Source organism: Mizuhopecten yessoensis, unplaced genomic scaffold (assembly GCF_002113885.1).
Source record: "Mizuhopecten yessoensis strain PY_sf001 unplaced genomic scaffold, ASM211388v2 scaffold10797, whole genome shotgun sequence".
NCBI classification, from domain to species: domain Eukaryota; kingdom Metazoa; phylum Mollusca; class Bivalvia; order Pectinida; family Pectinidae; genus Mizuhopecten; species Mizuhopecten yessoensis.
The window spans coordinates 1,457,379-1,476,775 of record NW_018408726.1 but is presented as its reverse complement, the minus strand read 5'-3'; the positions used below and the strand labels follow the sequence as shown (position 1 = coordinate 1,476,775).

At 39.1% G+C, this 19,397-nt stretch overlaps 2 protein-coding genes across 2 annotated transcripts; both read right to left on the bottom strand.

Moving 5' to 3' along the window:
• Nucleotides 1–213: 213 nt before the first annotated feature.
• Nucleotides 214–7,578, bottom strand: LOC110462456 (tubulin beta chain-like). The gene is made up of 4 exons (XM_021516409.1): nt 7,436–7,578; nt 4,649–4,757; nt 2,901–3,256; nt 214–1,148 (listed from the first exon to the last, which is right to left on the bottom strand). Exons 1-4 carry the CDS (start codon nt 7,490–7,492, stop codon nt 330–332), a joined length of 1,341 nt encoding a protein of 446 aa, XP_021372084.1. The 5' UTR covers nt 7,493–7,578; the 3' UTR covers nt 214–329.
• Nucleotides 7,579–11,385: 3,807 nt separating this feature from the next.
• On the bottom strand, nt 11,386–16,382 carry LOC110462463 (tubulin beta chain). Its single transcript, XM_021516416.1, has 4 exons — nt 16,247–16,382; nt 13,262–13,370; nt 12,588–12,943; nt 11,386–12,457 (listed from the first exon to the last, which is right to left on the bottom strand). Exons 1-4 carry the CDS (start codon nt 16,301–16,303, stop codon nt 11,642–11,644), a joined length of 1,338 nt encoding a protein of 445 aa, XP_021372091.1. The 5' UTR covers nt 16,304–16,382; the 3' UTR covers nt 11,386–11,641.
• Nucleotides 16,383–19,397: the final 3,015 nt, after the last annotated feature.

Here is a 19,397-nt window from a genome sequence, read left to right as displayed (position 1 = left end):
CTTCAGGATAAGTTGTTTCAAGGTTTTGACAGATTTGACCTGTGACCTTGAAAGCTGGTACTCTATTAGTCTTACAATCCATGTAGCTGGTAGGAAGGTGTAGGCTTTTAAATCAAAATCCCAAACCTTGAAGCCAGGCGAGCTACATTTATATGGACATATCCAAGACAGATTCATGATCCCAAGGTCGAGACCAAAACACAAAGACAAAAGGAATATCCTCTGTTAATAATTTATTGAACAAAGTAAATATATGACTAGATGGTGAAGTCATCATCTCTGAGGGAAGTTTGTTTGGCCTGTTTGTTTTCCGTCCTTTATTTGAATCACTACATTCCTTCTACATCCCCCTCTTCCTCGTCAAACTCTCCCTCCTCCTCGGCTGTGGCATCCTGGTACTGTTGGTACTCAGACACCAAGTCGTTCATGTTGGACTCGGCCTCTGTGAACTCCATCTCGTCCATACCCTCACCAGTGTACCAATGCAAGAAAGCCTTACGACGGAACATAGCAGTGAACTGCTCAGAGATACGCTTGAAGAGCTCCTGGATGGCGGTGCTGTTACCAATAAAGGTACCAGACATCTTGAGACCACGTGGTGGAATGTCGCAAACAGCAGTCTTGACGTTGTTGGGGATCCATTCAACGAAGTAGCTGCTGTTCTTGTTCTGGATATTCAGCATCTGTTCGTCTACCTCCTTCATGGACATACGTCCACGGAACATGGCGGCGACGGTAAGATAACGTCCGTGGCGAGGATCGCAAGCAGCCATCATGTTCTTGGCGTCGAACATCTGCTGGGTCAGCTCTGGGACGGTAAGGGCCCTGTACTGCTGGCTTCCACGAGATGTGAGAGGAGCGAACCCAGGCATGAAGAAATGGAGACGGGGGAAGGGGACCATGTTGACAGCTAATTTACGGAGATCAGCGTTCAGTTGACCGGGGAATCGGAGACAGGTGGTGACTCCGGACATGGTGGCGGAGACGAGATGGTTTAAGTCACCATATGTGGGTGTGGTCAGCTTGAGGGTACGGAAGCAGATATCGTACAGAGCCTCATTGTCAATACAGTAGGTCTCATCTGTGTTCTCAACAAGCTGGTGAACAGAGAGTGTGGCGTTGTATGGCTCGACCACGGTGTCGGATACCTGTAAAATATGAACAGCATATTTGTAAATACCTGGTTTATACTTTGTTGTTATGTAATGAACTGATTTAATAACACCTCAATATTCTTCACATTGTGCCATTTTACAAATGAAAATGCTACCCATAGTCCCCCAATGATTTCTTTATTTACTGAGCTGTACACCTTTCAACCAAAATGTAAATCAATGATTTGGTTTTAGTACAGTTAATTTTGTCTTCTCAGGACATTCCTGCATACCCAATTTGAATACTTAGAGAGATTAGAGAGAAATAGTACAGATTTAGAAGCTGGAGATAGCTTTGGGCAAACATGTTCGATGCTTGAAGTCAGAGGTCAAAGTAAATCACAGAGACTTACTTTTCCTAAACTGCACTAGTACTCCACCATCAAACATATCTACATACATAATCTGGTTAATCCTGGTGATATTCTGTGAACAAACATTTCTAAAGGTCAAGGTCGAAAGTCAAAACTTCGGTTACAGTGACCCTTATTTTCTAAGCTCCGCTATCTCAAGATCTACCTGCATACCAAATCCGATAACTCCGGGTAATGAGTATAGAAGATATGCCAAAGATTTTTTTTATATGTCACAGTAACATAATTAGGAAATATGCACTTCACCATCCCAAGATGTACTGGCAAACCAAATCTGGTATCTCATGATTAAATAGTAAAGACATATTACCTGTACGAACTTTTCTGATAGACGGACGGAAGAAACAGATTGCAAACCTAAAGATGCCTCTATGTGTGTAATGTATGTATGGTGGAGACAGTATAATGTATGTATGGTGGAGACAGTAGAATGTATGTATGGTGGAGACAGTATACTGTATGTATGGTGGAGACAGTATACTGTATGCATGGTGGAGACAGTATGATGTATGTATGGTGGAGACAGTATGATGTACGTATGGTGGAGACAGTAGAATGTATGTATGGTGGAGACAGTATACTGTATGTATGGTGGAGACAGTAGAATGTTTGTATGGTGGAGACAGTATACTGTATGTATGGCGGAGACGGTATACTGCATGTATGGTGGAGACGGTATAATGTATGTATGGTGGAGACAGTAGAATGTATGTATGGTGAGACAGTATGATGTATGTATGGCAGAGACGGTATAATGTATGTATGGTGGAGACAGTATACTGTATGTATGGTGGAGACAGTTTGATGTATGTATGGTGAAGACAGTAGAATGTACGTATGGTAGAGACAGTATACTGTATGTATGGTGGAGACAGTATATAATGTATGTATGGTGGAGAGAGTATAATGTATGTATGGTGGAGACAGTATACTGTATGCATGGTGGAGACAGTATGATGTACGTATGGTGGAGACAGTATGATGTATGTATGGTGGAGACAGTATACTGTATGTATGGTGGAGACAGTTTGATGTATGTATGGTGGAGACAGTAGAATGTACGTATGGTAGAGACAGTATACTGTATGTATGGTGGAGACGGTATAATGTAGGTATGGTGGAGACAGTATATAATGTAGGTATGGTGGAGACAGTAGAATGTATGTATGGTGGAGAGAGTATAATGTATGTATGGTGGAGACAGTATAATGTATGTATGGTGGAGACAGTATAATGTATGTATGGTGTAGACAGTATAATGTATGTATGGTGGAGACAGTAGTATCTGATGGTATCTGAACTAATTAATCTGCTGGCTAATTTGGTAACTGATCAATATGTAGTTTGGCTCATAACAAATGCATGTTAGTACCTTAGGTGATGGAACAACAGAGAAAGTGTTCATGATCCTGTCGGGGTATTCCTCGCGGACTTTGGAGATGAGGAGTGTTCCCATTCCAGATCCGGTACCACCACCAAGAGAATGTGTAAGTTGGAATCCCTGAAGACAGTCACAACTTTCTGCCTCTTTTCGTACCACATCAAGAACAGAGTCTACGAGCTCAGCACCTTCTGTGTAATGTCCCTTAGCCCAGTTGTTTCCAGCACCACTCTGTCCCAACACAAAGTTGTCAGGTCTGAAGATTTGTCCAAAAGGACCAGATCTGACAGAGTCCATGGTTCCGGGCTCCAAGTCAACTAAGACAGCACGGGGAACATATTTGCCTCCTGTAATATTATGAAATCTAGATGAAGGTTACTGGTTCAAAGATAGATGTGTTTTGCAGTCAGTGATTATTTATTTGCCTTGTACATGTACATGCAAGAAGTCTGCTTCCCCTTGCAGAAGCAGTATATCATCTCTCCATTTACAGTGTATAGCTTTGACACCCATAGAACTATGTATTTCATTGCAACTATTGTAAAAAAAACCAAGAGGAACGAACAGAGGAAATTCAAATTTCCTCCAGTAAATTACGATAAGTAGTGATAACACACTTTAACAGTCAGAATCCAAGATGGCCACCTTCAGTTCTTCAGTTCAGTCTCAAAATTCAGCATATACAACTAGGAACCAAGGAAAATTCTTTCTCTACCTACATGTATGATATTTGAGAAAGATCTGTTAAGTGCTTTGAGGGATAGTTTGTTCAATAACAAAGCTTGAAATGATATGCCCATTGACATGGACAAATTTACCCCCCTTACCAGTACCATCATCTATTACCTACTGTACAACATAAAATGTTCATGGGTACTTTCATTCGTGGTTTGAAACTATTTAGATTGTTTCGCAGTACAAACTTTTTGGATACCTCATACATGTATAAGCAAAAACAGTATAGTCGAGAATATCAATCAAATTCTTTCTATAAATTTTCCTTGGTACATTACAATTAGAGAACCGCTAATATTTATAGACAGCGAACATTTCATGTTATACACATTCCTGTCAACCCTCCCTCATTTTGACTAAAATTATCAATCTCCCACGAAACTCCCTCATTCAAGCCTAAACTCGCACAAACTCAAAATCTACATCCTATGGTCAAATGATCTCCTAGTTATGTCTAAATCAAATGAATACTTTTTGAACTTATTTTGATACATTACAAGGGTACTTGTCCAAATTATTATGGTAATGAATTAATCTCCTATGAAGTTTGAAGTCAATCCATTGAAAACTACTCGAGATATTGAGCGGACACCGTTTCGGACAGTGGAAAAAGGGCCCTAACTCTGTAAGTTACTGTCGGATATTGGTGGTTATCGTACTTATTTGAGCTGTTATGGTAATGGATCTTCTTATAAAGTTTGAATTTAATCTGTTGGAAATAAATTAAGATATCGAGCGGACACCAAGCACTCCTACCCAACCACCCGCCAACGTGATAACATATTTACGACAGGGGTATAAAAAGAGAAAGATAAATTGAGCAAAGTAGTTTCAGTCGTGTTTCACGCACTTTCTCCTTCATTGGATATGTGGAATGAGGGAGATTTCAGAGGTTGACACCTACATGTATGTATAGAGTACCCCCTAACTCACAATATCTATCCCCTTAATCATTACTTGTAACAGCTCCCAAAATCTCATCTTTAAAACGTCATCTTTTATACCTGTGGCTTCATTGTAGTACACGTCGATCCTCTCCAACTGAAGGTCAGAATCTCCGTTGTATGAACCGGTGGGGTCAATTCCGTGCTCATCCGAAATAACTTCCCAGAACTGAAATTTAAAACATATTTTAGATAAACTTGAGTAAACAAACGGAATCAGTACAACAGAAACAACCTCCCAGAAAAAATATGAAGACAAAGTTTTATGATTTTAATTGAGTGGCTTCAACTGAATTTTAGGAATTTACAACTTATCGTAAAACCTTGTGTAGAATTACTTTCTTAAGCTGACAGAGCAAGTTAAAAAGCTTTCAATTGAGATTTAAAAACATTTTTGGGGGGGTTTTGAGATCTTCCCCAGTGACTACCCGGCATCTCTTCGGGCCATCTTTCCTGAGTAAGCTTCGGCGTTAACGTTTGTCCTTGCTTGGTTACGAGTATGGGTCTCGCTGGGTATAAAAAGTGCATTACCTGTCAAACCGGTTTCGACTGTTTGATAACCAAACTACTGAGTAATTCAGTAGTGACATAAAACCAATTAATTCACTAACTAACAAACCTTAATTGTCAAAATCAAAGATTGTTTTATTCGATCAGTCTCATAAGAAAATATGCATAACTTCATACCAAAAGGAACCTACATAAAAAAAATTAAGAAAGGTCTCTCCAGTATTTCCCGAGTAATAGCCACAACAAACCTTCACTGTCAAAATCCAAGATGTCTGCCTGTCGGCCTTTTTGTTTATCTGATCAATCTCAAAAGTTTGTTTACACAAGTAAAGACCTAGGGGAACCTAAATATAAGATGCGAGAAAGATCTCTCCCCTACTTCCTGAAAAATAGCAAAACAAACCTTCAATGTCAAAATCCAAGATGGTGGCCTGTCGACCATTTTCTACATCCGATCAGTCTAAAAATTTAAAACATATAACTACATACCAAGGAAAACCTACATTTATCTGATCAGTCCCAAAAGTAATCCTGCACAACAAAGGACCAAGGGAAACATACATATAAAATTTGAGAAAGATCCCTCCGGTGCTTCCTGAGTAATAGTCACAACAAACCTTCAATGTCAAAATCAAAGATGGCTGCCTGTCGGCCTTGTTGTTTATCCGATCAGTCCTAAAAGTAAACCTGCACAACAACGGACCAAGGGGAACCTACATATAAAATTTGGGAACGATCCTTTTGGTACTTCATGAGAAATAGCGATAACAAACCTTCACTGTCAAATTCCAAGATGGCTGCCTATCAGCCATTTTGTTTATCTGATCAGTCTTAAAAGTTGCCCTGCACAGGTAGGGACCAAGGGGAACCTACATATAAATTTGAGAAAGATCCCTCCGGTACTTCTTGAGAAATAGCGATAACAAGAATTGTTAAAGGACAGACCACGGATGCAAGGTGATTTGAATAGCCCAGCCATCCTCCATTTATACAAAATTGAGTCCCCTTGGCCTAAGGATGCTTCAGACCAAATTAGTCAAAATCTACTTTGCCGTTCAGTACTAATAGGGTTTTAAGGACGACAGACGCTGCAGTATGACATAATATAAGCTCACCATGGTCCTGCTAATAAACCATATTTAAAATAATTTGTTAAAATAAAATTTCTTACCTACCTACCCTAATTTTTTCCAACATGTTACAGGAAACCAATATATTTTTTTGCCAGGCCTAACCCGTTTATTCTTGTTAAAATTAAAATAATAAATTTTAATACTGAAACTACTTTAGTGCTCAAGTCGATATATGTTGATTTCAGTGATAGTTTTCCCTTTGCACCAGTCATTAATCCCTAAAAACACATTTGAACTCTTCCATTTGAAAGGTTGGTATATAGTTCATTATGAAATTTCAGGGTGAGTAAGTTAAACAGGCCGAACTTGAGCAAGTCTCTATTACACATAAACTAATTTGCATAAAAACGTTCCGCTAGCCAGTCACATTGTACGCATGTCCATTGACCTAAAAAGTTATTAGCATCACGGACATTTTCGCGCCGAACTAAACTGCCCATACTCAAGACAAAAACAAAGCATTATCCAAAAGTAACACGTGTCTGCTTGCAATCAGATATGTTATGCGTGTACTTGGCTTTTAATAATGCATGCTCGAGCCGGAGATGTCGTATCCGACATCTGCTCTCAAACACATCATTCATTACGTCACATCTGACTCATAATGAAGGTGTCACCATTTTTTTCTGAAGCAGACAAAATTACAATACAAGACCGAACTAATTAAAGAAAGTATCCTAACTCGTTACTCTTTGCCGCTATAGAGCCCGATCACAAAACCGACAGAGTTAATTCCTGTCCAGGAAGATGATGATTTAGACCAGAGACGTATAATACGTCTCTGTTTAGACGAAGTAGCTAAGTATACGTCGAATATAATTCCAATTAAATTAAATAAACGACCAATCTGAGATATTTCCTATATTTGAAATTAAAATGACGATTGTCTGAAAACTACGTATATACAAAATGCACGTCCCTGGCCAAATCACAGACGTAACTTAGAACCGTCTTTCGGCACGCATACACCAACACCAGTGAAGGCACACACGTGTAACGGCCATATTAACGATGATTCGTCATAGGCTGTGTGGGAGTGCGTCTTCCTGTTTATTAAAGCGGATAGTGGATTTTTTAAGACTCGAATTTTATTTACAATTCGTGTCGGGGAGTTTTTTTGTTAGATTATCTGATATTCTGTCGACCCAACAAAATTATTCCGATAATTTTTTTAGATGGACGCACGTCTTCATTCTAAACTTACCTTGGCACCAATCTGGTTACCACACTGACCGGCCTGTACATGCACAATTTCCCTCATGATGTCAAATTAGATTTCTCCGAATATCGCAACCGACCGCGTTCGTGTCCGCTGATTGTCTGTGAACCTTTCCGGATTTTTTGGGGTGTGTACGTTTCTCAACAGATTTGTACTCTTCCGCGAAATTCTATTGGTTGAGATAGTTAATAAGGACTATTTGGAATCATACATTAGACCTATAAAACAAACTCCGAATCGTATTTAACACGCATAATTGTTTTATGTTTGTAAATATAATGTAGGGTAATTGAACTTGATATAATTAATTAAAAAAACTCTCCTTTCATTTTTTTTTTATCGCAGATGCCGATGGCGTAGGAATATCACTTTCCATCATCATTAGATGATGTTCTAGAAGAGTACACGTGATTCACGATATGTGCGCCCAGGCGTAAACGATTGCGAGCCACTATCCTGGTTATATAATCAGGTATAAATAACGTATTTGTTTTCGTTATCTATCACCCAGCGTGAAACTGTCTCATGGTATTGTTTTGTAGTCCAAGTGGGATTTAATTGACCCGGATAATCACATCATCGGAACGCGACAGGTGCTTGGTTCAACATTTTTTCTTGGGCTTGAGCAAAGCTACTGCTAAACTAATCTGTTACATTGTAACACTAAATTGGAACACCGAATAATAGTATATATATATATATATATATATATATTAATTGACAATTTATAAAATTGTAAATTGTTCACAGCATCAACAATAATCAACATGGGATACATCTGTGTCGATGAAAAGGAGTGAGGTATCTACATCAGCGGCTTACTGTTGTAGCTGGTGGCTCTGTTCTTGAATCGCTTACATTTATTGTTGCACATAAGTAAAAGAAACAGATAAATGGTGGTCGGGGGAGGGGGGGGGGATTATAGGTTTATGAAATTACTATATACCGACATGTTTGTTTTTGTAATTTCTATCTGTGCTTGAAGATTTAGTTGATTTGTTAGAAATCTTAATGACTATTTCGTCAATTTTAACAAATTTCTCACCGTACACACGTGTGATGTGACCTGATTAACCACAGACCGGGGAGTTATTTATGTAACAAAGTTAAAATCAAGTGTCATATGTATTTACAGTGTTTGTATCGGATGTTTACAGTACATATAGCTAAATTTTCGACACAGTATGAATACTACACAGATTTACACAGTATTATACTGAAAATATCGGTTACTCCAAACAATAGAGTACAGATATTTTGTTCATATGAAACGGCAACAAACTAGAGTTATTTCCCTTTAATCATACACCCAATTTAGACCATACTCGAAAGAGGAAAAGAACAACAATTATTAAGTTAAAGTTAATAGTTCAGCGGAGAGCAGCAAAGCAAATACTAAATTTACTAAATCTGGACTGCAGACGTCGACAAGGGAAACGACTGAACTAAATTTATAAGATGCATACCACAAAACAAAAGTAATAATGAGAGAGGGCTCATCCAAACTCGAACATAATTTCAAGTTAAGTTAACAAAAACCTCACTTTACATTAGAAAACTTTCCTTCACACATAGAGCTGTCGGCGTGTGTCTTCCTAGAGCTGTCGGCGTGTGTTCTCCTAGAGCCGTCGGCGTGTGTCTTCCTAAAGCTGTCGGCGTGTGTCTTCCTAAAGCTGTCGGCGTATGTCTTCCAGCAAAGGAGGAGGTGGAATTCCCAAACATTATGCACAATTGAATACCGACTACAACTGAATACAGGGGAAATAAGTAAAACATGTTTTAGAAACCACATCAAACTGTGATTCTATGTTTTTTGTAGTTTTGTCAAATCAAAAGATATGTTGACACTCTGTACAAGAAAGCAAGGAAACGAAAACGAAACACATAGCTTGTAAGTGATACCCTATCATAGTAGTGTGTATGATGTTTATAATGCATGCTGTATACTAGCCATGTGCTCTAACGTGCTGCTAGCTATTTATAGAGCACTGTCCAGCTATGGGCGGGGTCTAGGCCTAATAGCTTACCACCTGGTAAAAGAAATAGGTCGACCCCGGTCTTTAATAAGAGGGGTTTACTATCCTATAAGGCAGACAAATCTGTTTCAATCTATGTGAATAGTAGTGTACTATTTATAGACATATCATGACTTGTTAAATATTCTCACGATTTGTATCTATATCCCAGAATAATAAATATACTCGGCACCGGGACACAACGTATAAGTGATTGGCTCATTGGATTTTAAATATTTTGTATCTAAACTGATATTAGTTTTAGTTATCCTAGCTGTATATAAATCCACCACACACAGCACGTGCCTTACTGCTGTAATATTTGGGGCCCTCTAGATGGCACTGTAGGTGGTAGGGTAGCGCAGTAGATACTATATACACATTTTTTCTGACCGATAGGTTTGTTTTAGGGTTAAGATCAACATTTAGCACTCACAGCAATACCCCTAATGATGACTATACCATCCACAGTTTGTCGAAAATGCTAAAACGTGTACTGTCACTCTGGACACATCAGTTTGGGCCGAACTAAAGTTATACTGTAACAAATTCTCAGGTGCCTGTGGTCAACTCACAGCTCGCTGTGGTCCACTTCGTTAAACAGCATAAAAGTGTGGAGTTATTTCCCTTATACCATACGTGAGACCAGACAATACTACCTGCATGCTTTTTGATAAGCTGAACATTGTGCACCTTCACACACAACAACAGTAACAATAACAAGTGTTGGTGTCCCTATTAAGCCATACTAATATGAAGCAAGTCAGTCGAAACAAATCAGTACAGAGCGGTAACGCAAATACCAGCTAGGTCTTTCAGGTTTATCATATCTAAACCATGCACTTACTGTAACTAAATTTACAAATGATAAAACGATCGTCACTTTTAATCCCAATATTTCGGCCCTTGTCCTTATTCAAGGGCGAAAGTCAACGATGGATGCAAGTTACGTCCATCTAGCCGCTTCGGAATTAGAGGAAAATTCATCGCGCTTCAACCCGGGCCAACAAGCTTGATGAATTGAAGCTGATAAGAGTTTCATTTCATCATCAAGACAACGAGATTTTTTTAACTGTTTGGGCTCTACGTGACATTTTTGTGTTAAAGCGAGTCTTTGACAACTATACCAATCCGTCCGGAATCATCAACCAATCCATCCAAGCGACAAACAGCAGAACGTCATTTAATATATAAATGTATTCGTCCGCCAGGCTATTATGTCCGTACGTCAATCAGCCAATCGATCTTTTCGTCCACCAGTCCTTTGTGTCCGTATATAGTCATTCAACCAAAAAATATATTCTTCCGCAAGTCCATTACGTCCGTTCGTCAGTTTGTCCATCAGTTTTATTCGTCCGTCAGTCTAATACGTCCGTACGTCATTAAGTCCATCAGTTTTATTCGTCTGCCAGTCCATTACGTCCGTACATCATTTACTCAAACCGTCTTTTCGTCTGCCAGTCCATTTCGTCCGTACGTCATTTAGCCAATCAGTCTTTTCGTCCACCAGTCCATTTCGTCCGTATGTCATTTTGTCCACAAGTTTTTTTCGTCCGCCAGTCCATAACGTCTGTATGTCATTTAGTCAATCAGTCTATTCGTCCAACATTTCCATTACGTCCGTACGCCCTTAAGTCAGTCAGTCCGTACGTCCATGTGTCCATTGCATCCGTACGTCATTTAGGTCAATCAGTCTTTTCGTCCACCAGTCAATTTCGTCCGTACGTCATTAAGTCAGTCTGTCTATGTGTCCATTAGTCCGTTGCGTCCATACGTCACCCGCACTAATAATAAAAAGTTAGAGACTTTGAAAATGATGAGCAAGTATCTTTAGCACGGCAACCGAAATGTCGGTTCATACTTTGGAAGTCCAACTTATCTAAAACAAAATCATGTGAGAAGAAGAACTAACAAAACATATTTTAGATCAATTTGATTTAATTGCGTAGATCACATACTATTGATACGTTCTTACTCAATATATTAGAATGTAAACACTGTAGACCTCCTTTTTTGGTGTTGAAGCGAGTATAAAAAAGTCGATTATGTCCAAAAGTTTAACAGATTTTGCCTGCTTTCATAGCTGTTTTCCGTACACATTTTTCTCATTTCTCATTTTCCTTGATTTTTCTTGGCTTTATTCACTGATCATACGTCTGTCTCTAGATGGTCTTATCTAAGCCTCCTCCTGCTCCTCCTCCTCATCAAACTCACCCTCCTCCTCGGCTGTGGCATCCTGGTACTGTTGGTACTCAGACACCAAGTCGTTCATGTTGGACTCGGCCTCTGTGAACTCCATCTCGTCCATACCCTCACCAGTGTACCAATGCAAGAAAGCCTTACGACGGAACATAGCGGTGAACTGCTCAGAGACACGCTTGAAGAGTTCCTGGATGGCGGTGCTGTTACCAATGAAGGTACCAGACATCTTGAGACCACGGGGTGGGATATCACAGACGGCAGTCTTGACGTTGTTGGGGATCCATTCAACGAAGTAGCTGCTGTTCTTGTTCTGGACGTTCAACATCTGTTCGTCGACCTCCTTCATGGACATACGTCCACGGAAAATGGCGGCGACGGTCAGATAACGTCCGTGACGAGGATCGCAAGCAGCCATCATGTTCTTGGCGTCGAACATCTGCTGGGTCAGCTCTGGGACGGTAAGGGCCCTGTACTGCTGGCTACCACGAGATGTGAGAGGAGCGAACCCGGGCATGAAGAAATGGAGACGGGGGAAGGGGACCATGTTGACAGCCAATTTACGGAGATCAGCGTTCAGTTGACCGGGGAATCGGAGACAGGTGGTGACTCCGGACATGGTGGCGGAGACAAGATGGTTCAAGTCACCGTATGTGGGTGTGGTCAGCTTGAGGGTACGGAAGCAGATATCGTACAGAGCCTCGTTATCGATACAGTAGGTCTCATCTGTGTTCTCAACAAGCTGGTGGACGGAGAGGGTGGCGTTGTATGGCTCGACCACGGTGTCGGATACCTGGAATGGATAATTTAAAAATTCTATGAAAAGTGATTGTAAAACAAAAATGAAATCACCACATCTCATCTCACTTCTGCTTTTCATTTACAGTGGAAAAAGTGTCACTTCGTAAATCAATTTTGCCTACCTTTGGTGATGGTACAACGGAGAATGTGTTCATGATCCTGTCGGGGTATTCTTCACGGATCTTAGAGATGAGGAGTGTTCCCATGCCGGAGCCGGTACCACCACCAAGAGAATGTGTAAGTTGGAATCCCTGAAGACAATCACAACTTTCTGATTCTTTACGAACAACATCGAGAACAGAGTCTACGAGCTCAGCACCTTCTGTGTAATGTCCCTTAGCCCAGTTGTTTCCAGCACCACTCTGTCCGAACACAAAGTTGTCTGGTCTGAAGATTTGTCCGAAAGGACCAGATCGGACAGAGTCCATGGTTCCGGGCTCCAAGTCAACCAATACAGCACGGGGAACATATTTGCCTCCTGCAAAAACAATTATAAAATTAATTAAAAACCAAGATCTAAAACGCAATTGTTTTTCAGACACCATTTAGGTTTTGTAAAACAATTTAGAAGAAATCTGAATTTCCAAAAACTAACACATTGTTGATAAGTAAAAGAAAAAGTAAAACAATTTCGTTAAATTCATAAACTTTACAATTTCAATTCAATGTCTCGTTAAGTTCATATGGAGTGCTTTAAGTGAGTTCGATATTTCCAAGTCGACTGATGTGTTTTTAAGTAAGTTATGTAGAAAATCATTTTATTTTTAATTCCAAGCACATGATTAAACTATATTACCTGTGGCCTCATTGTAGTACACGTTGATCCTCTCCAACTGAAGGTCAGAATCTCCGTGGTATGTACCGGTGGGGTCAATTCCGTGTTCATCGGAAATAACTTCCCAGAACTGAAATAGACAATAATGATAAGATATTTGTTACATAATTTTAAAACCCGAGTTAATTGGTCGGAAAGACAGTCGTCACAAAAAACAACAAACAATTATATAAGAACAGCAACAAAGAGCATCAAAGAGAAACACCATGTTACGTATATGTATTGGAAGCTTTAATAAATCAAAATATACATAAATATTCCGTCTTTGCGTATTGCAGAGTTATCTTCTCTTGGGAGCAGGTATTGATTGTTACGTCATTGGTTTGTGCGAGAAAATTACGCCGTTTTCTCAAAAAATTATGACGTTACTCTCACAAACAAGTGACGTAACAATCTATACCTGCTCCAAAAAGAAGATAACTCTGCAATACGCAAAGACGGAATAGCTTCTAAAATATATTTTTGCCCAGTGTGTTTTATTTTCGAAGTAGACTTGTGTATTTATTACCTGACTGATTATCATAAGTAAGAAAAAAATTCATTAAATTGAAAATGTGTTTAAATATTTTCATCAAGTGTCTTGCGGTCACGCCTTCGTAGTCCCGTCCCTAGTAACACGTAAACGATGCTTGTTTATGTCGGGGGCTTTATTTGTCACTGTGTCGGTTTAAAGGTCACTTAACATCCATACTCCTTACTTTCCAGTTCGATGAGCTTAAACGTATAGAATAATGCCAACTAGTACCTTATGATGGTTACTTCTGCTTTATGTAGGGGCTACTGTGTTTTCTATACGTATTTAGCCTCCTTTACACAATGGACTGTGCTATAGAAAACTCACAGAACGATCACCAGCTCCGTTAACGAGAAATGTCAAGTTTGTGTTGGGTATTAACGGAACTGCGCGCCAGAATATGTGCTTGTTCAATCCCGCATTGATATACCTTTTGATAATACAACTACTATATAAACAGTTTTTCTCGACAAAGACTTTTCGAATAAATAGATACAAATTAATTTAATTAAATTAATTGAAAAATGCTCATGTTGTTTTAAACATCGAAAATTAATAATGCAACGAAACATAATTCCCCCTTCAAAATGTCACAGATTTTTTTGATTTTTTTTTCACCATTTGCTGCTTTAATGAATAAATTGAATCTATATATTTTTTTTCTTTTCTTCAAACTATTATATAATAAGATAAATGAGTTCTTAAACGTAAATTGTCACCATAGCAACCGATTTCTGCAATATGTAATACAGGCGAATGGTTGAGTTCCATGGCTTATTTACCTGTTGATTTAATATGACTTTGGTGGTAGGTTTATCATTAAGATCTATCGAACGGTAACCCTGGCTTATATTTATCCGAGTTAAATGGAAATCGCATACTATAATGACACATTCAAGGGGAAAAGGGCGACGACGGTCTCTCCAAGGACAAATGTGAATAACTAACTAACACCAGTACCATTTAACAGGTATTTCTCCGTGATACATACTGGCGTGTTAAACTAGGCCAGTAATAAACGCCATTAAAACGGCCCAGACTTACAGGTGCATTAGAGGTAAAGCGATCTATCTTTTATAGCGTTATTATATATTTAGATGAGACTGACTACATGGAGTCGGGTGTTGTCGGTATGCTCAAGGTCACTGTGTATTACATATGAAGCATACCTGCCGTGTTTGCTTTAATAATGAAACTGCAGTTTGCATTAAGCACGATTTAACGAAACCTGCTTATAACTGTAGATTTCTACTTGGCCCCGATGTTTATAGTAGAACTTTTCGATATTATTATTAGTGCGTAATCTGGGAACCTGTTTAACCCGAGCCGATATACTGGTTCTTGTGGTGTCCGATGTTGACAGGTATTACTTAGGTCTATTTTACTCATGACTTGGTAGTGTAATACCAGAGTACAGTGCTGTATCTCCCGAAATTACTGCCATACTACAGAAATGTTGACAGTGTTCCCTGACCCTACCGTCACGACACAGAAATGTCGACAGTGTTCCCCGACCCTACCGTCATGATACAGAATGTCGACAGTGTTCACCGACCCTACCGCCATGACACAGAAATGTTGACAGTGTTTTCCGACACTACCGTCATGATACATAAATGTCGACAGTGTTCCCCGACCCTACCGTCACGACACAGAAATGTTGACAGTGTTCCCCGACCTTACCGTCATGACACAGAAATGTTGACAGTGTTCCCCGACCCTACCGTCATGACACAGAAATGTCGACAGTGTTCCCCGACCCTACCGTCATGACACAGAAATGTTGACAGTGTTTTCCGACACTACCGTCATGATACATAAATGTCGGCAGTGTTCCCCGACCCTACCGTCACGACACAGAAATGTTGACAGTGTTCCCTGACCCTACCGTCACGACACAGAAATGTCGACAGTGTTCCCCGACCCTACCGTCATCATACAGTAATGTCGACAGTGTTTTTACGAAGTCTCCGACCCTAAACCGTCTTACTACAGGTGTGTTTATAGTGTAACCGACCCTCCTACAGTCTTACTACAGGTGTGTTTATAGTGCATCCGACTCTACCGTCTTACTACGGTTCTGTTTATAGTGTACCCGACCCTACCGTCTTACTACAGGTGCATTTATAGTGTACCCGACCCTACCGTCTTACTACAGGTATTTTTCATTGTCCCGCTTTGTCAATGGTTTCTATCTAATCTAGTACAAACGAAAGAATAATTGAGATATTTTCCTAAACTCAGTTAAAAACAAGATCGAAACTAATTTTGAAGTAAAACAAACTATGACCTTAACAACAGCTTTATCAAGTTTTCATTGTTATTTTTCTTTCTCGTGAATTACATTAAAAACTATCTCACAGAATCAATTACTTTCACCACTTATATATTAACACTTATTGCACACCTGTATGCGAGCGGTCAAATCTTACCTTGGCACCAATCTGGTTACCACACTGACCGGCCTGCATATGTACGATTTCCCTCATCTTGAAAGTTTGGTTGTGGCCGGAGCTAGATTAAAATCCGTTAAATTTTTTAAACAGGCTGTGTTCGATCTAGTGCGAGTGGGCTTTTTATACCCTCGTTGATGTTATTGTTGTTTATTCGTCCGCAGCGATAGCACGCTGTGATTGGGTACACAACAGAACTGAGGGACTATTTTTTTTTACAATAGTTCCTCATAACATCAGTTTCTCACCTAACAGGAAATTTCGAAAGCATGAAATTAAAAGTAAAAACAAAAGATAATTTAATTTTAAAATGAAAGCTATGACAACTGATTCTGGAGGGTATTTCTATGTATTTGAGGAAGCCTTGGTATAGGTATCTGTTACAGAGAATCGATTGTTAGTTGCTAGGGACGCGTCACTTCAGTTTGTGAAGAGAGGGTCGTATCATTGCTTTACATTGATACAAGGTCAATAAAGGTCAATAACTCTTAACGTCAACACATTAGGGGCCTTGGAGTTCCCCATCTCACATACTTCAGAGGTAATAAACAATGCCCTTATAGGGTCCGATAGACGCCTCGCCCAGTTAAAGCCATATGCCATATGGTTCTTGGTGGTCAATAAGTCCGAAATCGTTAAGGCAGTCCGAACACCTTATTTACTATAGTCCAAATAGTACTGGAGTAAGAAAACCTGTTATTTTATGATTTTGTCAAATGTTTTGATTTGGGAAAAATGTATAATTGAAGACATATTACAGCCTAGTCTCATACATTCTCGTCAACATTAACGAATGGGAATGAGAGACAAACTTACTAATTGTTGCGTGCCATTGTCAATTGTAGTTTTAAGCAGGTAACGCAGGCATATTTTGTCTAAGTATGATCTCTCAAACATTAGACTGATTACCATATAAATAATTGAGCGACTTGGAAATTTAATTGGAATATAAATCCCAAGGCTGTTTCTTGATCCTGAGACTTGGTTTCTTGCTATACCAAAAGCGCATTGATTTCAATGAAATCCGTTATAGATATTCTCCTTGAAAACTAAATCAATATTTTATCAATGAAAGATAGGTTTTCGAATGTTCTTTGACGGTCTAAAAGGAGTCCACACGATAAATATTAAACTAAAATATAGATTTGCAAGCGTCAGTTTGGCCAAAGGTTATGGAATGAGCCAATCGTTGATGTTGGTCAGTAAATTATCTACATTATAAGTTACAGTCCTTCAGACATTCACGATTAAAAGGATTGTGTACTTAATTGTCAATAGTTTTAGATAACATCTATCATTTTTTTTTTTTTTATCAGTTTAAAAAAAAGGAATAACAGGTTAAAAGTAATTGAGATATCGATTGGCTCCAATATATCTGCACAGGTATGAACTGATTTACAGACCCCTGTCTGATGTATTGGTCTATTTATTGAACCTCTGTCAAGGCGATCTACATTCCGACACACGTTTTGATCCAGCCGTACCAAAGTATAAAGCAACCCAGACACGCGATATTGGACGTCACTCGCCTGCATTATCCCCGAATACACAGGCGTAAAAGCACACATGAATAGCTCCACTGATAACGCTCATCTAATTAGTGTTCCTTACACTTGGGTGATAATATCAATTATGTTTTGTTTGATTTTTTCGTCGTATGCAAGCATATGTTGATTTGTTTTGCGTCGTGACTAACCCAATTAGACATTTACGTGTACAACTAATTTAGTTTAAATTATATCATTATAGTTTTCAAATGTTTCCTTGTGTGTAGGCCACTTATGCAAAACAGCTTTCAAATTGAAATAACGTGCACCTGTCTTGGCACTCACATGGGCATCTTCGTGACTGTTATGCTTTTAACAAGTGACGTTTGGTTTTTACTGATGTCAAATTTCCTGACTTTAAAGTCTAAAGAAATCATCTAAAACAGGCATTTAAAAACTTGATGAACCCAAATTCTGCAAATTCATGGTTAAATTTCTATTAATATGCATCAAGTAAAATTTCAGTTATGTATGTTTGTTTTTTAGGTATCAAATGATCAGAGAAATATGTACCGTTACCAGAGTACCTGGTAATCAGGATATCGTCCACCGGCTCAAGTGACGGTTGTGTGACTTTGTTTGATCTTCGGGAAGGAATCCTGAGCCTTCTATATAATATTGAGATACGTAATTTGTATTGTCAATGTAAGTACATTGTGACGTCATTGATTTTCAAGGATTAATGAAGTTGTCGGACTTATGGTCCATGTTGTCAAACAAATCAAAGCAAATGTAAAAGAGGTCAATATTTGTCAATGCCTCAATCATAGAGAAATTCTTCCACGGTCGACAAAATGCGGATAGCATTTTTCCATGACCACACCCTTGTAGGTGTTTTAGTAAAGGAACTATATTTTGTTTGGGGTATAGACACTGCCGCTTTAACAGGCAGTGATGAAGGTAATCCGACATTCCCAATGGACAAAACGACTAAAGTACAATGGATTTAAAATTCCGGTAAATAATCAGTCTCGGCTTTCGTTCGACTCCCTTTGTTACACCTGGGTTGATGACAGATGAACAATACCAGTATTATATGTCCGTATTGCATTTTTACATTACTGGGGACTGTTTGTTATCCTGGATACAAGCCACATACTGTTGTTGGTCTGGTGTCAGTACAGGAACGTTTCGTCCAATCCGGAATTACTCAGTCTAGCCCAATGGGGCTTGGTAGCTGATCAAGTAAGGCACTTTATACAATTATCAAACCTATATCTACTATATTTGTGATGGAATATATATATATTAAGTAGCGTACATCTGTCAGTGAATCCNGGGGAGGGGCATGTGCAAACCAGATTGACGTAAAACAAATCAGGAAATCATTTACACCTGTTCAGGTGTGTATTCAGATGTGTTTACCTGTAATCTAGTGGATTGTGTGGTGGTAATCTTTGCGTATAGCCCCCACGTGGTTCAATGATAAGATAAAGCCCTTTATTACGTTACATAGTTAATAACATAGAGTAGATCAACCCGGCTTTGTTGTCTAATTGAGCACCTGTAGCGAGAGACTTTCTATCTTACGTAACGTTAACACTTTCAGAGGATCTACATGTATACTATATATAGATACAAGA

Coding starts and splice junctions, on each gene's coding strand:
- LOC110462456 (XM_021516409.1), bottom strand. CDS start 7,492: ATGAGGGAAATTGTGCATGTACAGGCCGGTCAGTGTGGTAACCAGATT. Junction 4,758..7,435: donor GTAACCAGATTGGTGCCAAG/GTAAGTTTAGAA, acceptor TTTAAATTTCAG/TTCTGGGAAGTTATTTCGGA. Junction 1,149..2,900: donor CTGTTGTTCCATCACCTAAG/GTACTAACATGC, acceptor CATATTTTACAG/GTATCCGACACCGTGGTCGA.
- LOC110462463 (XM_021516416.1), bottom strand. CDS start 16,303: ATGAGGGAAATCGTACATATGCAGGCCGGTCAGTGTGGTAACCAGATT. Junction 13,371..16,246: donor GTAACCAGATTGGTGCCAAG/GTAAGATTTGAC, acceptor TGTCTATTTCAG/TTCTGGGAAGTTATTTCCGA. Junction 12,458..12,587: donor CCGTTGTACCATCACCAAAG/GTAGGCAAAATT, acceptor TATCCATTCCAG/GTATCCGACACCGTGGTCGA.